This window comes from Peromyscus californicus, unplaced genomic scaffold (genome assembly GCF_007827085.1).
Source record: "Peromyscus californicus insignis strain IS unplaced genomic scaffold, ASM782708v3 Scaffold_7__1_contigs__length_154581171, whole genome shotgun sequence".
Taxonomy (NCBI): Eukaryota; Metazoa; Chordata; class Mammalia; order Rodentia; family Cricetidae; genus Peromyscus; species Peromyscus californicus.
In genome coordinates, this window is record NW_026294595.1 from 139,337,109 (window position 1) to 139,355,783 (window position 18,675).

At 46.0% G+C, this 18,675-nt stretch overlaps 1 protein-coding gene across 1 annotated transcript in view; it reads right to left on the reverse strand.

The window, feature by feature from the left end:
• Positions 1 to 219: 219 nt before the first annotated feature.
• Wfdc8 (WAP four-disulfide core domain 8) overlaps positions 220 to 18,675 on the reverse strand; it is a 34,476-nt gene continuing 16,020 nt past the window's right edge. Inside the window, exons 2-7 of the mRNA XM_052723726.1 lie at positions 10,061 to 10,140; positions 9,865 to 9,997; positions 7,112 to 7,252; positions 4,902 to 5,069; positions 2,011 to 2,151; positions 220 to 359 (exon numbers count right to left, since the gene is read on the reverse strand). Coding sequence (XP_052579686.1) covers positions 220 to 359; positions 2,011 to 2,151; positions 4,902 to 5,069; positions 7,112 to 7,252; positions 9,865 to 9,997; positions 10,061 to 10,140 — 803 coding nt within the window. The remainder of the gene's footprint in view (positions 360 to 2,010; positions 2,152 to 4,901; positions 5,070 to 7,111; positions 7,253 to 9,864; positions 9,998 to 10,060; positions 10,141 to 18,675) is intronic.

Here is an 18,675-nt window from a genome sequence, read left to right on the forward strand (position 1 = left end):
CACACACACACACACCTATACACTCACATATCCTCACACATAAATAAAAGTAAAACTTAAATTAAATATATATGTATTTAAATCACAGCAAGCCTATCAGTATTGCCATAATTGACAGCATCATTTGTCAGGGTAGTTGGACAAGACAGAAGTGACAGCTTTATGTTACGCTACTCATAATTCATCATTCTGACAATGGTACTTTGTCTCACTCACCGTTCAGAATTTGGGTTCCAAGCACTTCAATCCACAGCGTGTGCAGCACTTCTCATTCAGGGGACAGTCATTGTCCTTTAAACACTTGGGCTTATCGATCTTCGAACACGTCATGGGCTTACTTGGGCAAAAGCCTGTTTTGACTTTGTGAAGTAAAATAGAACACTTGACTTTGAAATATTTGAAATAATCTGACATAAATTTGGAAACTCAGATAATGTTTTATTTTTTCCTTACTTGTGTGTGTGTGTGGTGTGTGTGTGTGTGTGCACAGATGTGCTTGCCTGTGCAGGCATGAGTGGAGGCCAGATATTGACATTAAAATGTCTTTCCTCAATCAACCAATTCACTACCTTTTTTTTTTTTTTTTTTTTTAAAGACAAAGTCTCTCACTGAACCTGAAACTCCTCACTTCAGTTCTACTGGCTGGTCACTGAGCTCCTGGGATGCCCCTGTCTCCACCTGGCAGCATCGGATCACAGCTTTTACAAGGGTTTGGGGGACCCACACTCAGGTCCTCATGCTTGCACAGGTCCCCACAACCCAAGTTTTATTCTAACTAAACCTCTTCCCTTTACAGTTAAGAAGAGAGGGCCAGGCGGCGGTCACACACGCCTTTAATCCCAGCACTCGGGAGGCAGAGCCAGGCAGCTCTCTGTGAGTTCGAGGCCAGCCTGGTCTACAGAGTGAGTTCCAGGACAGGCACCAAAACTACACAGAGAAACCCTGTCTTGAAAAACAAAAAAAGAAGAAGAAGAAGAAGAAGAAGAAGAAGAAGAAGAAGAAGAAGAAGAAGAGGAGGAGGAGGAGGAGGAGGAGGAGGAGGAGGAGGAGGAGGAGGAGGAGGAGGAGGAGGAGGAGGAGGAGGAGGAGGAGGAGGAGGAGAATGGACAAGGCAGAGTGTCAACTCTGTGACTAACAACTTCAAGATCAACAACGATCTTGTGCAATTAAGTAAATGGATAAGATTTTCCCCTCCCCTGCATGATCAGTGGACTTGAGTCACACAATCCCAGAGCAGGAGAGGTGGAGGGAGTCTCAGAATTCCTTTATCTTATGAACAATGGGGATGGGAGACTACCCAGCACTCAAAGCCTTGCAGAAAGGCAGAAGAACAGTTGAAGTCAGTCAAAGCCTCTTGGCTCTTGCCATTCTGCTGTGCAGTGACTTTAATGCACCTCCAGGCTTAGAAGTCAGGGGCAGGCGGCCACTTCAGAAGTGTTTACAATCTTTCCTCTCCTACAGGATGCAGGTTTTTAGGGGGAATATACCTAATGGATTTGTGTGTGTGTGTGTGTGTGTGTGTGTGTGTGTGTGTGTGTGTGTATGTGTGTGTGTGTGTGTGTGTGTACCTGTGCACACATGCTCACACTTACCACTGGACCATCAATTTGCAGTCACTAAAGGATGAAGACTCAGAATAAGCAAGTTTTTTTTTTTGAGAAAAAACAGAATAATTGCACTCACAAGAGATTTTGAAGAACACTACAAGGGTCCAGAGGCCAGGAGGTCAACAAAAGAGCACTATTTAAAAAAAAAAACAAAACCTCCTGAGATACCACAAAGATTAGGACAAGAGACATCTGAAGCTCAAGGGACTTCTCCACCTCCCAGTCAGGTGCTGGTGTAGTACTCAGGAGGTTGAGGCAGGAGGATGGTTAAGTTTGAGGTTGGCTTGACTCTATTATAGTGAGATCCAGGCCACCCTAGACTACCTTCTCACCCACTTCACGGGGTATCATGACATCCATGGCACATGCCCAGTAGACCCCGGGAGGCTTGTCCAGTCCTTACCCAGCCAGGCCTTCGCACAAATGAAGCCACACTTGGACTCACAGCACTTCTCCTTCTCCAGGCAATCCATGTCGTTCTTACAGGTGTCTGGGCACTCCATTCGCATTTGGAAAGGGAAGAGTGGGCATTGTCCTTTCTTCACTGGAACAAGAGCCGAGGTGAGTTTTACAGCCCCCCAGCACCCCAGCACCCCACTGACCTGCAGCAAGCTTCTCCTCCTCCTCGGGGGTAATATGACTGTACCTTGGTTCAGCTTGCCCTGACCATCCCCAGCAGGCTGAGGAGGAACAAAACCATAAGGTTCACCATGCCATAGAGTGGGCTTAATGTCGGAAACCCTCGCACTAAAGCCCCGGTCCTGCCACTCAGTAGGCCCAGTGTCTGTGAAATAAAGGCAGTTATGTGACATCCACACAAAGCTGTCATCTTCGGGTTTGTGATGTACATACTGTCACTTTACCTATGGTAGATGTGTGAGTTCCTGCAGCAATGAAGGTAAAAACATCCTCTCTCCTCATCGTCAGGCTGTCAAGGGCTCCAGATATTGTGTGAAAGATGCCCTTTGAGTTATAATGTGAAGAAAAAAAAAACATGCATACCTCCCTGGGTAGCATGAAAAGACTTTCTTCCTTCCTTCCTTCCTTCCTTCTTTCTTTCTTTCTTTTTCTCAGGTCAGATTCAGATTTAAAAAAATTTTAAAAAAAGTTGTTCTTGCTTTTGTTTCAGTTTTAGTGTTTTGAGACAAAGTCACATGTAGCCCAGGCTGGTCTTGAACTCACTGTGTAACCAAGGCCAGCCTTGAACTCTTAATCCTTCTGCTTCTACCTCATAAGTACTGGGATTCTAAGACATCATACCTGGCTCGTGTGTTTGACTGCCAAAGGTATTTGTTGTCCAATTACCTTCAAGCCCACTGCTCCACGATTCTTTAGAGCAGTGGTTCTCAACCTTCCTAATGCTGTGACCCTTTTATACAGTTCCTTGTATTGTGGTGACCCCTCAACCATAAACATTTCGTTGCTACTTCATAACTGTAATTTTGCTACTGTTATGAATTGTAATGTAAATACTTGACATGCAACCCCAAGGGGGTCACAACCCATGGGTTGAGAACCTCTGCTGTTTTAGAACCTTCCAGAAAGGGAAGCATATGGTCCTAGCTTCTTCAAGTTAGGTCATAAATTTTGCTTTGCTGTTCAGACACATCAAGGCTGAGAAATTAAGTTAAAACTTCAGCTCCACCCCCTACCAACTGTCCATTGCTGGGCAGCGAAGTGGAATGTTCTAACTCTGCTTTCTCATCTACAGTGTTGGTGATGGAGCCAAGTATGGTGGCTCACACCTATAAGCCCAGCACTTGCATGGCTGAGACAGAAGAACTGCCACAAGTTCCCAGCTAGCCTGGGCTACAGAGTTCGAACAAACAAACAAAAACAAAGCGTTGATGATAGAATATTTGTCAACATGCCTCACAAAACTTAAGGTAGAAATACAGTGCCAATAAGTTGACCCACAGTTTCTATACATGCCATGCCTTTTATATCTTTGATGGCACAGAATCCTGCCAACAATTCAGCAAGCTGATTGCTCTTCCTGAATCAAGAAGGCAAAGAAACTTGCAGTAGATAGAGGAAAGTAATATCCTAATCCACATTATTTGATGCATAAGCCCATAGCACATTGGCTCCCCATGTTATTGGTACTGATCATTGTACTGAAGAAGGAAGCTGTAGGCTTTACCTTCACCATGCTCTCCCAGGTCTACACTTATTCCCTGGGCTTTTGGAACGGACCTGTCTATGCTTCCTTCTAAGGTGGTGCCTCGTGATGATGCTCAACAGGTTGATATGATGAGAAACATCTCCCTCCAAAGAGTTAGACATGGGCTTCAGGTTCCACAGGCCAACGTTTATGAGCGTTTTGTGTATTGTCTCATTTCGGGGGATTAGTGGAGACTTCAAGAACAGAGAAATCATGAGTAGCTGGAGTATAAAATCAAGAGCTGGAATAGGATTAAGCCCCTGAGTAAAGGACCAAGGAGAATCGGTGTGTTCAAGAGAGTGGTATGAAAACCCACTTTTGGGAAGAGAAAGTCTGAGATGGGTACCCAATTGCCCAAAAGAGAGGAAGGGGCTGGACTCCTGGATTACTCAGGGTTACATGGAAGCTCGAGAGCTTTGGAAGTAAGTTCAAGAGTTTAGGTGTTTACCTGTAGACAACAGAAGACTAGGTAGAAGGAAGACATCAAGATGGAGACTGTTTGGAGAGTCACCTTTTCTGAATGAGAGGTGGCTTGGAACAGGAAGGGCCATGCCTTCTCCTTGCCATGCTCTGACCCCAAGACTTCCTTGTGTAGGCATGGCAAAGTGAATGGGGAGAGGGGGCAGCCCACAGGAACACTTCAGGACAAGGCCTGACTTCCAGAAGCCTCCTATCTGCTTACTTTCCCTCATTTCCCAGCCTCACAATTCTTTTTTTTTTTTTTTTTTTGGTTTTTCGAGACAGGGTTTCTCTGTGTAGCTTTGCGCCTTTTCCTGGAACTCACTTGGTAGCCCAGGCTGGCCTCGAACTCACAGAGATCCGCCTGGCTCTGCCTCCCGAGTGCTGGGATTAAAGGCGTGTGCCACCACCGCCTGGCAACCTCACAATTCTTACATTGTCTTGGCTTCTAGTCACGACAACTCCAGTAGATACTGTTAACTTCCCCATTTTATATTCCCAGCCAAAAATCATGAAGGCAAGCCCCTGGCCAACAGCCTCCCAACCAGCAAGTGATAGAGCTAGGGTTTGGATCTAAGGCAGCTCAGCCTCAAAGCCTGAGGCTGTAACTATACTGGTATAATGTTAGTAGTTAAGCAAGGACCTCGGACTACTAGGGACATGGGTCTTACCAAGAAAAATGCAGGCATTCTTGCAGTCTGTCTTGCTGAGGAAGTTGTTGGCATTCCCGCGACAGCCACTGTATGTAAAGGGTCTGCAAAAGTACTTCTCAGAGTCAAAATACCAGCGAGCCAAGGTGTCATGGCAGTCTCCTGGGTCTGAGGGTAACATGCAGGGCTCTGAGGTGAGGAAGCAAAGCAGCCATGTAAGGCATGGGCATGAAAAGAGGGGCTCTGGCTGCACCCACAAGCCTTCCTCATAATCTGTAGCGTTACTGTTCTGTTCAAGAAAAAGTGAAAAAGTCGAAGGTGGGAGGGGGAGATGGCTCACTGGGTTACGGCATCCCTCACCAGCCCTGATGACCTGAGTTGGATCTCCAGGAAGGAAGGAACCAACTTCTGCAAGTTGTCTGCTGACTTCCACAAAGATGCCATGGCAGGCAGCCTTCCCGATAAAACAGATGTAGCAATGTTTCTTTTCATCCTCAGCCCCCTTATTTTATGTGTATGAGTGCTCTGCTTTCAGGTATGTAGCTGTACCATGTGTGCAGTACCCTCGGCAGCCAGAAGAGGGAGTCAGATCTCCTGGAATTGAACACGCATCCTCTGCAAGAGAAACAAGGGCTTCAGCTGCTGAGCCATCTCTCCAGACCCCCAGATTTTCTTTTTAAAAGACATAGACTTGATTCCAAGCATCCACGTGGTGGCTCACAACTGTTTATTACTCCAGTTCCAGGGGATCTGACACCCTCTTCTGACCTCGACAGGCACCAGGAAGACGTGGTACATATACATGTGTGCAGGCAAGACAACCACACACAAAACATAAGCAAATCTTTTAAAAAGACATGTTCTAGTCCCAGCTCCACAGCACATGCTTGATGCTGAGCAGCTCTTCTGAGCATCACCGATTTCTTGTAGAGTACCTTACAAATAGCATACAAAACCATTCTGCAGCAGATCTTTCTTCCCGAATACCTTGAGCTTTGAGAGGGCAAGTTATCCTCATTCTAAATGCCCTCTTTAGAGATAAGAGCCATAGATGTTCAGCCATAGAATTAACCTATTTTTGGACACTATCCAATTTAAGACTAACCTCACTTCTCTAGCCCTCTCTGAATTACCCAACCCACGCCCAAAGCCTCTAATAGACTCAAACAGATCTTTACTGAGATAGATGCCTCGTGGCTGTCTGTGATGAGCATTCTCTGTGACAGTCACAAGCAATGAACCCAACTTGTTCAACAAGTGCATTCATTGTAGTCTCAGGTGAAAAGAAGAAAAAGTTGATCTCATATGGCTTTGAGTTAACAGAGAGCTTGGGGGTTTTTTTTGACAGGGTTTCTCTGTGTAGTTTTGGTGCCTGTCCTGAATCTCACTCTGTAGACCACGCTGGCCTCAAACTCACAGAGATCCTCCTGGGTTCTGCCTCCTGAGTGCTGGGATTAAAGGCGTGCACCACTGCCGCTCGGCAAGCTTGGGCTCTTAAACACTTCCATACAGCAGGTACACTGGTCTCTTCACCTACTCAAGTCCTGCTTCCATGTCTCTCTTCAGTCCCCTGTGTAATTTCAATTTTGGGGTATGAAGAGCCATATATATATATGAATATATATATATTCATTCATTTTGCCTTTTTGAGACAGAGTCTCTCTATGTAGACTAGGGTGTTGTGGAATTCAAAGAGGTCCACCTGCCTTTGCCTCCCAAGTGCTATATTTAAAGGTGTACACCACTATGCCTGGCCCTTATCTTAATATATTAATTAGATATTTATAAAATTAAGGAAGGAATGAATGAATCTCTATTAAATGCTTGGTGTCTGTGTGTTGGGGTTTCTAGGAAGCCCTTTTAAAGGCCAAAGGGTCTAAAATGATTCAAGCACCTGGGTTAATGGATGCTTCATTTCTCAAACAATAATTAGAATGAAGTCTGATTGCAAACACTGGTTTTCACACATAGTGGACATAGAAAAGGCAGTGGTTATTGGTGAATGATTGAATGTCATACAAAAGAAGTCTAGCATCAGCATTAACTACTTGGTGCCCACTACACCTGAACTCATGACTTGGACTTAAATGCAGAAAGTTAAATGACAGAATGAGAAAGGAATAAACACTTAGATGGTCCTGCTCTCTAAGAGGATTGTTTGGCTGGTTCTGGACACAGCAAGAAGTGGGAAACCTCAAAAAGCACTCTGCCTCCCCCCTGGATGTCAGTACCTTCATAAGGATCTATGCACATCTTCCCACAGGCAGAAGGACAGCACTTGAGATGCGCCTCACAGTTGAAGTCTGTTTTGCACGAGGTTAAAACCCCATCTCTGCATTCCATACTTCTCCTGGGGCACTCTCCCACTTTGTCTGCAAGAAAGAATCATCCAAGCTCACACCCTTGAGCTTTTCAGCTCCTTTCCTCCATGGCAAAGGCGAGCTGTGAAGATCTCAGCCCTTTTCATCTACCCCCCACTCTTAGTTCTTCCCTTGCTTATGCTTAAGGGCCACATCTGTCTCTCTCCACACTTGGTTCCTTTTCATGGAGCTGAATCAGGAGTTTGTGCTCAGGTAACTGAAGGAAAGCCACCTTGGATTCCAATACATGTAAACTAGGTGGAGACAAAGGCGTCTGTCTGAAACCAACGAGTTATTGCCTTGTGACCTGATGACTTTAATGGTTAAGTCCCCTGTCCCCAGCTCCACAGTCTGCAGGGGAGACTGATAAGGAGTAGAGAACACATAATGGGAAGAGGAACCAGGAGTCCTGACTTTGGTCCCTGGCATCTTGTGTGAACTCAGGACCAGTCTGCGTTCAGTTACAGGGCTTTCTAAGTTAGTTAGCTCTAAGAGAGAAAGAAATGGTATGTGGGGTAGGGGGAGGAAGTATCATTATCAGAAAGATCTGGTCTTGCCAGCTTGGTGCCAACATTAACCAGACAAATAATATTTGAAAAATACTTTTCGTTGTCCGAGTCCTAAGTTTCCATCTATAAGATGAGAATGCTGATCCCTAACTTAGAGTCTGCTCATAGGAACTTAGTGGATGTTGCCCATGATACACTCACTGGGCCAAATCTGGGTAGTTATGAGGTTGCTTCCTCCCTTTTAGGTGCATGGCATGACTTCTGGCTTCATGGTTTATGGTGTCCAGAATTCTAAAGTTGTGCCTCAATACCCCTGTCCTCTTGTTTTGGGATCAAGCACTAATCTAGGCATGCTATGGAGGACTTTGCAGGTGCAATTCAAGTCCTAAACCACTTAACCTTAAGACACAGAGGTAACCCAACTGGCCACACCCAACCAACAGGGTCTCTTCAAAGCAGGGTTTTCTGGCTGGCAGAGAAGTTAGAGCTACTCCAACATGTTCACTCAGCAGCTTTGACCACGGCAGCAGAGGGCCGAGCGGCAGGAAGTGAGGGTGGCCTTTCGGAGCAGACTAGAGAAATGAGAGGCCCGGCCCTGAAACTGTAAGGAAATGAGTTTATTACAAGTGATCTGAGAAGAGGACCCACAGTCCCAGGGGGGAACAGCAGCCCTGACCGGCACCACACTCTCAGCTCGGTGAGAATCTAAGAACCCAGATGCATCATGCCAGATTTCTGACCTCCAGATAGAGGTCCCGTAGCAGGAGGTGGTTAATACAGGGCTCCAGGGCTCTACATTGAGCACCTATCATCAGGATTTAATCGAGGAGGTGAGATTTTCTTGGGTTTTGGAACTATGCAACTTTAGGTGAGAAGGCCAACATGTCAGTGCCATTGGGTCACAGAATTATGTCAGGTGGGATGACACAGTGAATCCGGTGGGGTCTGGAATTTACAGGACTCACTTCAGGAGCCGCCACCATGCATTCTGCCCTTCACACAACTCTTGACATACCCAGCAAGGATGGCCCATAGCTAAGGATGGTTCTCATCTTGAGTGTAACTTTGTGCATCATTCAGAACATATGGACTATGAACTAAACCAGAATTTCTAGAAAGTAAGGCCTAGATGGTCCTGTTTTTTAGAGATATGCTATGCAATGCTGAAGTGGGCATCTGGATGCTACGTTTAAGCACAAGAAAAGCTAAACAAATAATGTGGAATCACCTCAGATTACGAAGTCCAAGCTCCACCTTACTAGTGTTGACTCCAGCCTTCCTCCTGCTTCCCAGGGACCTCTGCATGGGTTTGTTATTGTCTGTTTTCCCCACTTTTCTTAGCTAGCCCTCCCTGGATGGCTCTTCTCAGTCACTTACCGTGTGTGCACACGCTCAAGGACTCTTGCACATTTCCTGGTCTCAGCTGTCTCTTGAACTTCCTGGACTCTTCCTGGCTTAGCACAGGCATTCCTGTGGTTCTGACTGGTTCTGGTATCTTTCCCCCAGGCCCACCCTTTATCCTGAACTGAAGACCTCCGTTTCCAGTCATCTGAGGAGAAGCTCTTCAAGCAGCTCGCAAGAGCCTGTGTTTCAGTGTGTTTAACACAGAACCGGTGTCTGGAAGGCCCAAAGCCCACTCTGCACTCGTTCCCTATCTTGACCTTCAACACATCAACAATGCAGTTCTGAAACACCAGTGGAGAAGGGGCTTACCTCTACTCCCTCAACCCCAGATTCCGATCCATTCAGGATTTGGGTCAGTTCTGTTTCTTCAATCTCTCCCCACCCACCCACCCACCCACCCACCCCCCTCTTGGCTGCCCCACCTTGGAGTAACACTCGGCCTCTTGCCATGGTTCACTGCCACTGTTGCGATAGCATCCTCTCTGGCTCTCTTTCATCAGACTCATGCCTAATGACTGTACTCACAAAAATCTGAAGACACACATTGAGGAAATCTAGGGAAATAATTTGGGGTAAACAGGTGAAGGAAGCCACAGAGTGGTAAACAGAGGTAGCTCTGGCACACTGATCCAGCCATTGCCAACCAACACTAGCCTTTGCCTCGTTCCAGCCCTCGGCCCCCAAAACCACTTCCCAGGGAGAATGACCCACGTTTGATTTTGGCACTGTGCCATGCGGAAGTCTGCTCCAAAGAGAGGAAGAGAAGCAACAGGAGAGCTCCACTCCTCCAGAAGCCGGTGGAGCCATGTGGGGGAAGATGCCTGTGTGAGCGAAGAGCAGGGGCCTGGGTCAGGCACATCTGGAGGGAAGCGCAGTCCACGCAGAGAGGGTTCCCAGGCCGGGTTACTTCATGGATGAGAAAACAGAGCCACAGGTGAGAAGGGATCTGTCTGAGGTAGCAAGTGAAGACCGGCCTGGAACAGTCACCTCAGGACTTCCTGTGGAACTTGGCTGTGGTGCTGCACCTGTGGTGCTGCACCTAGTCCTTCTTGGTCGCCTTCCCACCGTCTTGTTCTTGGGTAATAGGTCACACTTGAGTCATCACAGGGCTTCCTTTGGAATAGTTTCCAGGTGGATTCGATTCAGGGCCTTTGCTTTGCTCCACTGAGGACGGGGGAGAAAGCATGAGGTTGTCTGGAGACATGGGCAGGCAGTACAGGATTTGGTGCCTCAGATTAGTACAGGTTTGAGCACGTGCGAGACACACACACATACACACACATACAGACATACAGGCACACACACGACACATACACACAGACATACAGACACGCACACACATGACACATACACACACAGATACACAGACACAGATACACAGACACACACAGGCTACAGAGACACACAGACACACAGACAGACACACACAGACATGCACAGACACACACATACAGACACACACACACATAGACACACACACACACACACACATAGACATACAGATACACACACAGACACACACACACACACACACACACACACACATAGACATACAGACACACACACACAGACACACACACAGACACACAGAGACATACAGACACACATACAGACAGACAGACACAGACATGCACAGACACACACACACATACAGACACACACACACAGACATACAGACACAAACACACAGATACACAGACACACACATACAGACACACACAGACATACAGACACACACAGATATGCACAAACACACACAAACAGACATGCATAGACACACACATACACAGACACACACACACACACATACACACACACACACACACACACACACACACACACACACACAGACACGCCCCAAATGACCTCCAGTTAACAAAGAAATTCCACTCATTCTTTCTGGCCCCACACAATTCTAGCATTTTATGATTTATCTAGACAGCTTGACAGACCAATAATCAAGTGACAACTTCATCATGCTTCTTCTTGTCCCATGTGCTGCTGGTCGCAGGACAATGTAATGGAGTCCAGCTACTATCACAAAAGCTACTACTTGGAAAGGTCAAGGACCTTTCCAAAGGTCAAGCCATGGCTTAAGAAGTCTGGGTGATATTTTTAGCTTTTGTATATATGTTAGCTGGTTCCTACAATGATTTCCTTGTCTGCAATCTATGTGTGCTTCCAAGAACTCCTAACAGTGTATTTATCCAAAATACCTATCAAGCATCCAAGGCCAAATGATCTCCTGAACTAAGGTAACACCCTTATGGAAACAACACCTGTCTCCTAGGTTAGGCGGATAGCTTTATTTCTTGTGCAATTTAAGCTCAGACCCTCTTTCTTACAAAGCCTTAGTGGTGTTTATACTAACATTACAGACTCCTAACATTTCCCTTACCACCCCTAGAATGTAGTCTGAGCACATAAATTCCCTTTTTCTGATAGATTAACCGATTTTAGCTCTTAGTTGACCTCCTCCTTTACCACTCCCCTTTGGGTTGTAAAAGAGAGTCTGACGGTCACTGCCTGAGGAAAACTCCTGTCTGCCTTTATGACCCTGTACGAATTCAAGCCTGCTGGCCTTGCTTTGGTTAGAGCACTGCTATTGCATGGGTATATAACTGTAAACCTCAGAGACTGGGAGAGGATTTTGAGGATTTTGACTGGAGAACTAGATGGAGAACTAGAAGAATGAGATGAAAGATGAGAGCCAGATGGGGAAGAACAAGATGAGAAAGACCAAGATGGGGCAGAACCAAGATGAGAGAATTAAGATAGAACTTAGAAGGGACAGCAGATAAATGTAGAGAGCAATCAGGCAAGAAAGGAGCTAGACACGAGAACAGAACTGTAGCTGTGTAGACAGGATTTTATTCCAGAAGAATAAAGTAGATGGATAAAGAGCTTGGTGTACTTAGATTCTTTTCCCGAAAATAATTCTCGCCGTTCGTAGCTTCTCTTCTGGACCCCTGGGAAGAAGATTATTAAGGCTGGTCCTTAATAATATTTGAGACCCATGTCATGTGCATTTTGAAATGTTTAGTGTGGGAGATGGGGAGCATGTCACAGTGCGCATGAGGTGGTTAGAGGGCAACTTTGGGGAGTCTGTTCTCTCTCCCCACTGTGAACTCCAGGGGCAGAACTCAGGGAAGTGCCTTTACCCACTGAGCCAGGGCTCCCACAGTGCCTTTTTTTTCAAGATGAGAAGACCCAATCATGTCTGTAGCTTACTCCAGGCAAACACATTTCAGAAACAGGGAAGAGGCGGGGAAGGGAAACGGAAATGTCTTGATACCGCAGATGCCCATGTGAGTCTCGCCTGCAGAGTTTCAGAGCATGAAGAGCCATGACCATGACTCGGAGGTCTTTCCCCGGAGCTCCTGAAGCAACAGTATGATGATTGGCCGAAGCTGCTGCCACCTTCTCTGCCTTTAAAAGAATTCCGATGCTGCACCCCACCCTGCAGGTGTACAACAGCACCCAAATTCTCCAGTAATGAGAATGTTAACTCCAAGTCAGTAGTCGTGATTTGGGCTCTGTCCTTGGTCACTTATACCTATAGCATAACTTAGATCCTCAGTTTTCCTCATCTAGAAAATGGGAAAATACAGTTAGTATGGCAGCCTTGTTGTTGTGGGAATGCAGATGAAACACTGAAGATTTGATGCATCAATACAGAATCAAGATAGAATGGTAGAAAAGCTTGTGCTGGGAGTTAGACCTGAGTTTTTTCAGGCTCAGCCTGCTTCCAGCTGTGTGGTCTCAGCTTGGTCATTTAACTTCACTGAACCCTCATTTTTTATTAAAAAACAAAGCAAAAACAACACCACCTACCCACCACATGGTAACTGGCGTGCCCCGATACAAGTAGTAGTAGCGAATGTCAAAACTCTTGCCTCCCCCGTTAGCTTAAGTTCTTCAGTCAGAGACTGCAGGCCTCCTCAGAAGGCTGAGGCCATATACTTAAGCAATTCTTTTGGTTTATAATTTCACCCATTTATGTCTGTCAATCCAGTCTTGAGAATTAATTGATCAGATTAGCCTGTAGCCAGTCATTAGGAGAGTTCCTAGGATAAGCATGATGGGAAATAGATCTATCTATAGGCTTCCCAAACCCATGTTTATCTTATGGAACATAGTTATATTACTATGGAACATATATTACTATGGATATAAGGAATGTGGGTATATTAAAATTATTTGTCGTTTACTTAACTAGTCATTCTCTGTGTGTTTTTGGGGGGCAGGGCGGGTAAATTTGGCAACTTTGCCACAGAATGAGTCTGTTTTAATTAGAAGGGATTCATTTGCCAACATGCTGTCAGGGTGGGCAGGAAAGATAACTCAATAGAGAGAGTGGTGGGTGCTCCTCCAGAGGACCTGGGTCCGATTCCCTCCAGTCATGAAGCTGCTTCCAATTATCTAGATCTCCACTCCCAGGAGATCTGGACTCCTCTCCTGGCCCCTTCTGCTACCACCCATGCACATAGTACACAGACATTCATTCACATAGGCAAAACTCTCCTACACATAAAAAAATAAAAATAAATTTAAGAAAGATGCTGTGAGACCTGGGTTTGTTGGGCTTCAAGGCTGCTGGCTGAGATGATCCAGCTTCACAAACTACTCCAGGACTTGACCATAATCCTAAATTTTCTCAGGTTCTCCATAAGATTACCAGCAACCCCAATCAGCAGGAAGTAGTCTAGAGAACTACTCCCACATTCCCCAAAATAAATTATGGATATTAGTCATATGTTTAGGGGGGTTGATTACAAGTTGTAATGGATAATGGTCAGAAAGAAAGCTGAACAAAAAGATTAGATTCAGAGATCTTGTTCAGAGAAGAAAAGGGGATATAGAAATGATAGGATATAAGAGTAGATTATTAAATCTACTTTAATCCAAAAACAACTATTAATCTTACCTATTTTATATTTATACAGATTTTGGTTTATTGATACAAATTTAAAATTAATTTTGTTATAATATATGTATTCATTTTTAAGGTATTATGTTTATGCAACTCATTTAAAATTTTAATATAATTAAGAAATATAAATTAATACTCATCTATGATAATCAAATTTATAGTCATGTTAGTTAAGTTTTCTAGTATATATAGATATATTTCAATTAAGTAGGTAATCTTCAAACACTTCAAAGACCTACAGAATAAGGTATTTAAAATGTTTTAAAAACTTTGACTTTTCTGGACATTGAGACATGTCTGCTCCTGGCAGCACCAATCTACTTCAGAGAAAATGATGGGCATCAAACAAATTCCATATGGAGTTTGTTTTCTTTGTGGCAAAAGTTAGCCATTTGGGCAAGAAACTGCTCTTGCCTGGACTGATTGACAGTATGTTGCATAAACCAGACATCCAGGACCCATAGGAAGGTGACCACTGAACTTTGTCAAAGCGAGATGGTCCTTCAGGTTCCTGCTTCACAGAGGAGACTGCCAGACATTCAGCAGGACATGGGGAGAAGTGACTGATGAACCTTGCTGATAGGCAAGACAATCCTTCAAATTTTCTGCTTCAATGAAGTCTATCAGAGACTCTAGGCCTGTAGGCTGAAGATGGATGCCCCAATGTTGCAGAGGAATTTTGGGTTACTGTCCAGGCTCTAGATATCTCTATCATTTCTAGAAACTTGGAAGTTGCTTACAGTTTACGTCCTGCTTACTTGGGTAATATTATATCCTTCTGGGGTCTTTGATGGAGTTGAAGACTAGATAGTTACAATTAGTTTTCTTTACTTATGATAAAAGGTAAATCAGATGTAAAACTTTAGACTCCCAAATATAGAATAGATGATAGCACATTTTCCTGAATTTTACCAAATACAAATAGACAAGATATTGTAAGTGTAATTCTTGCTTGATAATTCTGTTTTGTTATATATAATTTTACTATGTTAAAGTTAAAACCTTCCTATTTGATTAGATAGAAAAGGGGAAGGGCTGTGGGAAGTCTCTCTGTATGCTGTGAATATGTGTTGCTCCTATTGGCTAATAAATAACCTGCTTTGGCCTATGGCAGTTTAGAAGCAAGTGGGAAATCCAAGCAGAGAGACAGAGAGGAGAAAGACAGAGTGGGAGAGACACCAACCTGCCATTCAAGGAGTAACAAGATGCCAGCAGATCAGTAATGTCACAGCCATGTGGCAACACATAGATTAGTAGAAATGTGTTGAGTTAAGTTATAAGAGCTAGTTAGCAAGAAGACTGAGCCATTGGCCATACAGTTTGTAATTAATATAAGCCTCTGTGTGTTTACTTGGGACCAAGCAGTCATGGGACCAGGTGGGACACAGGAAAACTTCCAGCTACAAGGGAAGAACGGAGGATGGGAGAAGAGGAGGCAAAAGAAAAAGGCACTGAAGAAGAGAAGAATCACAGAGAAAAAGGACTAGGATATTCCCAAACCCCAACTTGCCCCTGGGAAAAGGAAGGTTCTAGAATTCACATAACTTTGCTAAGAGATTCCAGAAGACCCCAAGTAAGTGCACCTCTCTCCCTAGTAAACCAGAGAGCCAGAGAACCTCAGCTTGCAGTGGCCCAGGCCAGAGAGCCAGAGATCTTTCCTCTACAGCATGCACTGTGGGTACAGCCAGGCCACTGATGGCCTCCAGGAGGGAACATGACTGGCTCGTGTCCAGAGTTGCTTCCTGGACTGTTGGGGCACAGAGACACAGAGCCACAGAGCAAGGGCCGGAGCCACTGACCAGCTCCTCCTGCTTTAACGCCTCCAGCCAGGCTACTGCTTCCTAAAATGAGACTCAGGGGACTTCTGACATTCCTGGTCCCTTTCATCTTCCTGTGGGGCATCTGGGAACCTGAGCTGGCAGAGGGGTTCTTTTTTTTTTTTTTTTTTTTTTTTAGGTTTTTCGAGACAGGGTTTCTCTGTGCAGCTTTGCGCCTTTCCTGGATCTCGCTCTCTAGACCAGGCTGGCCTCGAACTCACAAAGATCCGCCTGCCTCTGCCTCCCAAGGGCTGGGATTAAAGGCGTGCGCCACCACCACCCGGCGGCAGAGGGGTTCTTAATAAGTAAGTACGGGGGTGCAGTTCTTAGCATGGGGAGAAGAAATTTCCTGGGATTAAACAGCAAGACACACTGCAGATGAGAGTGTGTCCCTGGGTGGGAGTGAGATGTTTGGGATCACTGTTTCCCACCATCTTGGAAAGATGCCCTGGGTGAACACAGGGTGCTGGGTCTGTGGTAGTTGACTCTCCACCATAATAAGGAATTCTTCCTGGAGGTACTGGGACTAGTGTACATTAAATGGACACTGGGGATTAAACAGCCCAAGGGATTTCCACTGAAGGATGAGCCTCTCCCTAGCACCACCCCATCAGCCTCCTCACCTGCCCACTGCAGCTCCCCAAAGCTTTCCTGTATCCACACAGGACCTTACCTGTGTGCTAAAGAACAGCCTCCAGGATCCCTTTGAATGGTGATGCATGGGGATTTCATCCTTGCCAGCTGAAACACATTGAGCACTTGAAGGTAGTGGGGCAAGTGAGTGCTTAGGAGACCCCGTGACAGGTACAAATTCTGGGTCTACTCCTTGGTGACCTGTGTGAGCCTATACAAGTCCACAGAGCCTCCCCACGCTCTGGATGCCTCTGTTCACTGTGTGGAACACTGATAGGACTTACTCGGAACTGTACAGTGAGGAGCAGGGGGAAGGCCAAGTGCTCCGTAAGTCCTCTCAAGTGCTCCGTAAGTCCTCTGTTAGTATCAGTTACTGTTCTTTTAGCCCAGGCATCTTGACCTAGGCTTTTCAAACTTTGTTCCAGTAGCCTTCAGGACAACAATCTGAGCAAACAGTGAGAGCTACAGGGGCCAACCAAGGACAAAGCCAAAGGATCAGAACAGTCCCAAAGGAGCGGGTCCCTCTCTGGGGGATCCTGAAGGGGATGGAGAGAGGGCTAGGGAAGGTCCCAGGGATTGGGAGCTGAGTCATCACAGGTGGAGATGAGGCCAGTGCTGGGGAAACCCTGAGTCCCTGAGGGTTACCTCCTCCCACGACAATTGAGGGGCAAACATGCTTCCTCAGCTCTGCAGTGGTGCCTGGAACTGGGAAGAACGTATCTCCTTCAACACCTCAAGGGACCACCCCTCCTCTCTTATAGGAGATGTCCCAAATATAAAGTACATTGTGCATTTGAAGAAAAAAAACGAGTGTACGAGGCACAGAGACTGTCTAAGCAGGGAAAAGTGCTGCATGTTCGCCTGTGCTAAACGATGCTTGGACCACAAAGGTACCTGCCTGGTCCACTGGACCACCCCGCCCTCCTCTGCTGGCCCTGCTGGGCCTTCTGGGTCACCACCCTGCCCTCCTCTGCTGGTCCCGCTGGGCCTTCTGGGTCACCACCCTGCCCTCCTCTGCTGGCCCTGCTGTGCCTTCTGGGTCACCATCCTGCCCTCTTATGCTGGTCCTGCTGGGCCTTCTGGGTCACCACCCTGCCCTCCTCTGCTGGCTCTGCTGTGCCTTCTCCTGGATTATTAAGGGTTAGTTTGACTAAGATTCTCATGGCATCTGACTGATGGAGGTTTTGACAGTGCTGGACAGGGAAACTGCCCTTTTTCATTTTTCTTTGATTTCAGTGTATGAAGGAAACAATATGGCTTTTTCTTAAAGAAGAAGATTATTTTCATGTGTATGAATGTTTTGCCTGCATGTATGTATGTATGCACACCAAATACATACAGTGCCCATGAATGAGAGAAGAGGGCATCATATTCCCTGGAACTGGTGATATAATGGTTGTGAGCTGCCATGTGGGTGCTGGGAACTGAACCCAGGTCCTCTCAAAAGGCAGTAAGTGCTCTTAATGAGCTGTTTACCGAGTGTGGCCTTTTCATTTTAAACTTCAGTTACCCCTTTTATAAGATGGATATTGTTACTGAGTCATGTGACCCCCTAGCTACTCTCTTGGGTGCTGTTCTGAGATGCCAAGTAGCTAGCAAAGTCTCAGCAAACAGCAATGCCATATCTGGTTGCAGGATAAGCATGAGGCAGGTGTCCTGCGATTCCTGGCTTGTTTGTCCAGCCTCAGACTGACATAAACCCAGGATACCATCCTTCATTGCTGTAGCCTTCTGTACTCTTTCCTCTCTGCTCATATCCTTGAGCTCTACAAAAGGCCATCAAAACTATCCACCCATTTTATCAATCAACAAATATTTACAGGTGCTCGTGGCACCCACGATGGACTCCACCTGCTCACTGTGGCCACGAAAGCTTTTCCTGGGAAAGGCATATAGGACTTGGAATCTGAAGGATGGGTAGTATGCAGGCAAAGACAGCGGGGAGCAGCCTTCCAGACACCAGCAAGTGCTCACGGGAAGGCCCTGTGTCAGGTGACACGTGACCAGGCCTGGAAACGCTGGCAAGTGAAGAAGGTGAAGCTGGAGGAGGGAGGGCGCCCAGAGGTCTGGACTTGATCCTCCCTGTGGTCCTAACCCCTGACTGTGCTCTGCGTGGGTGCTGGTTGCTGAGTCAGGGAA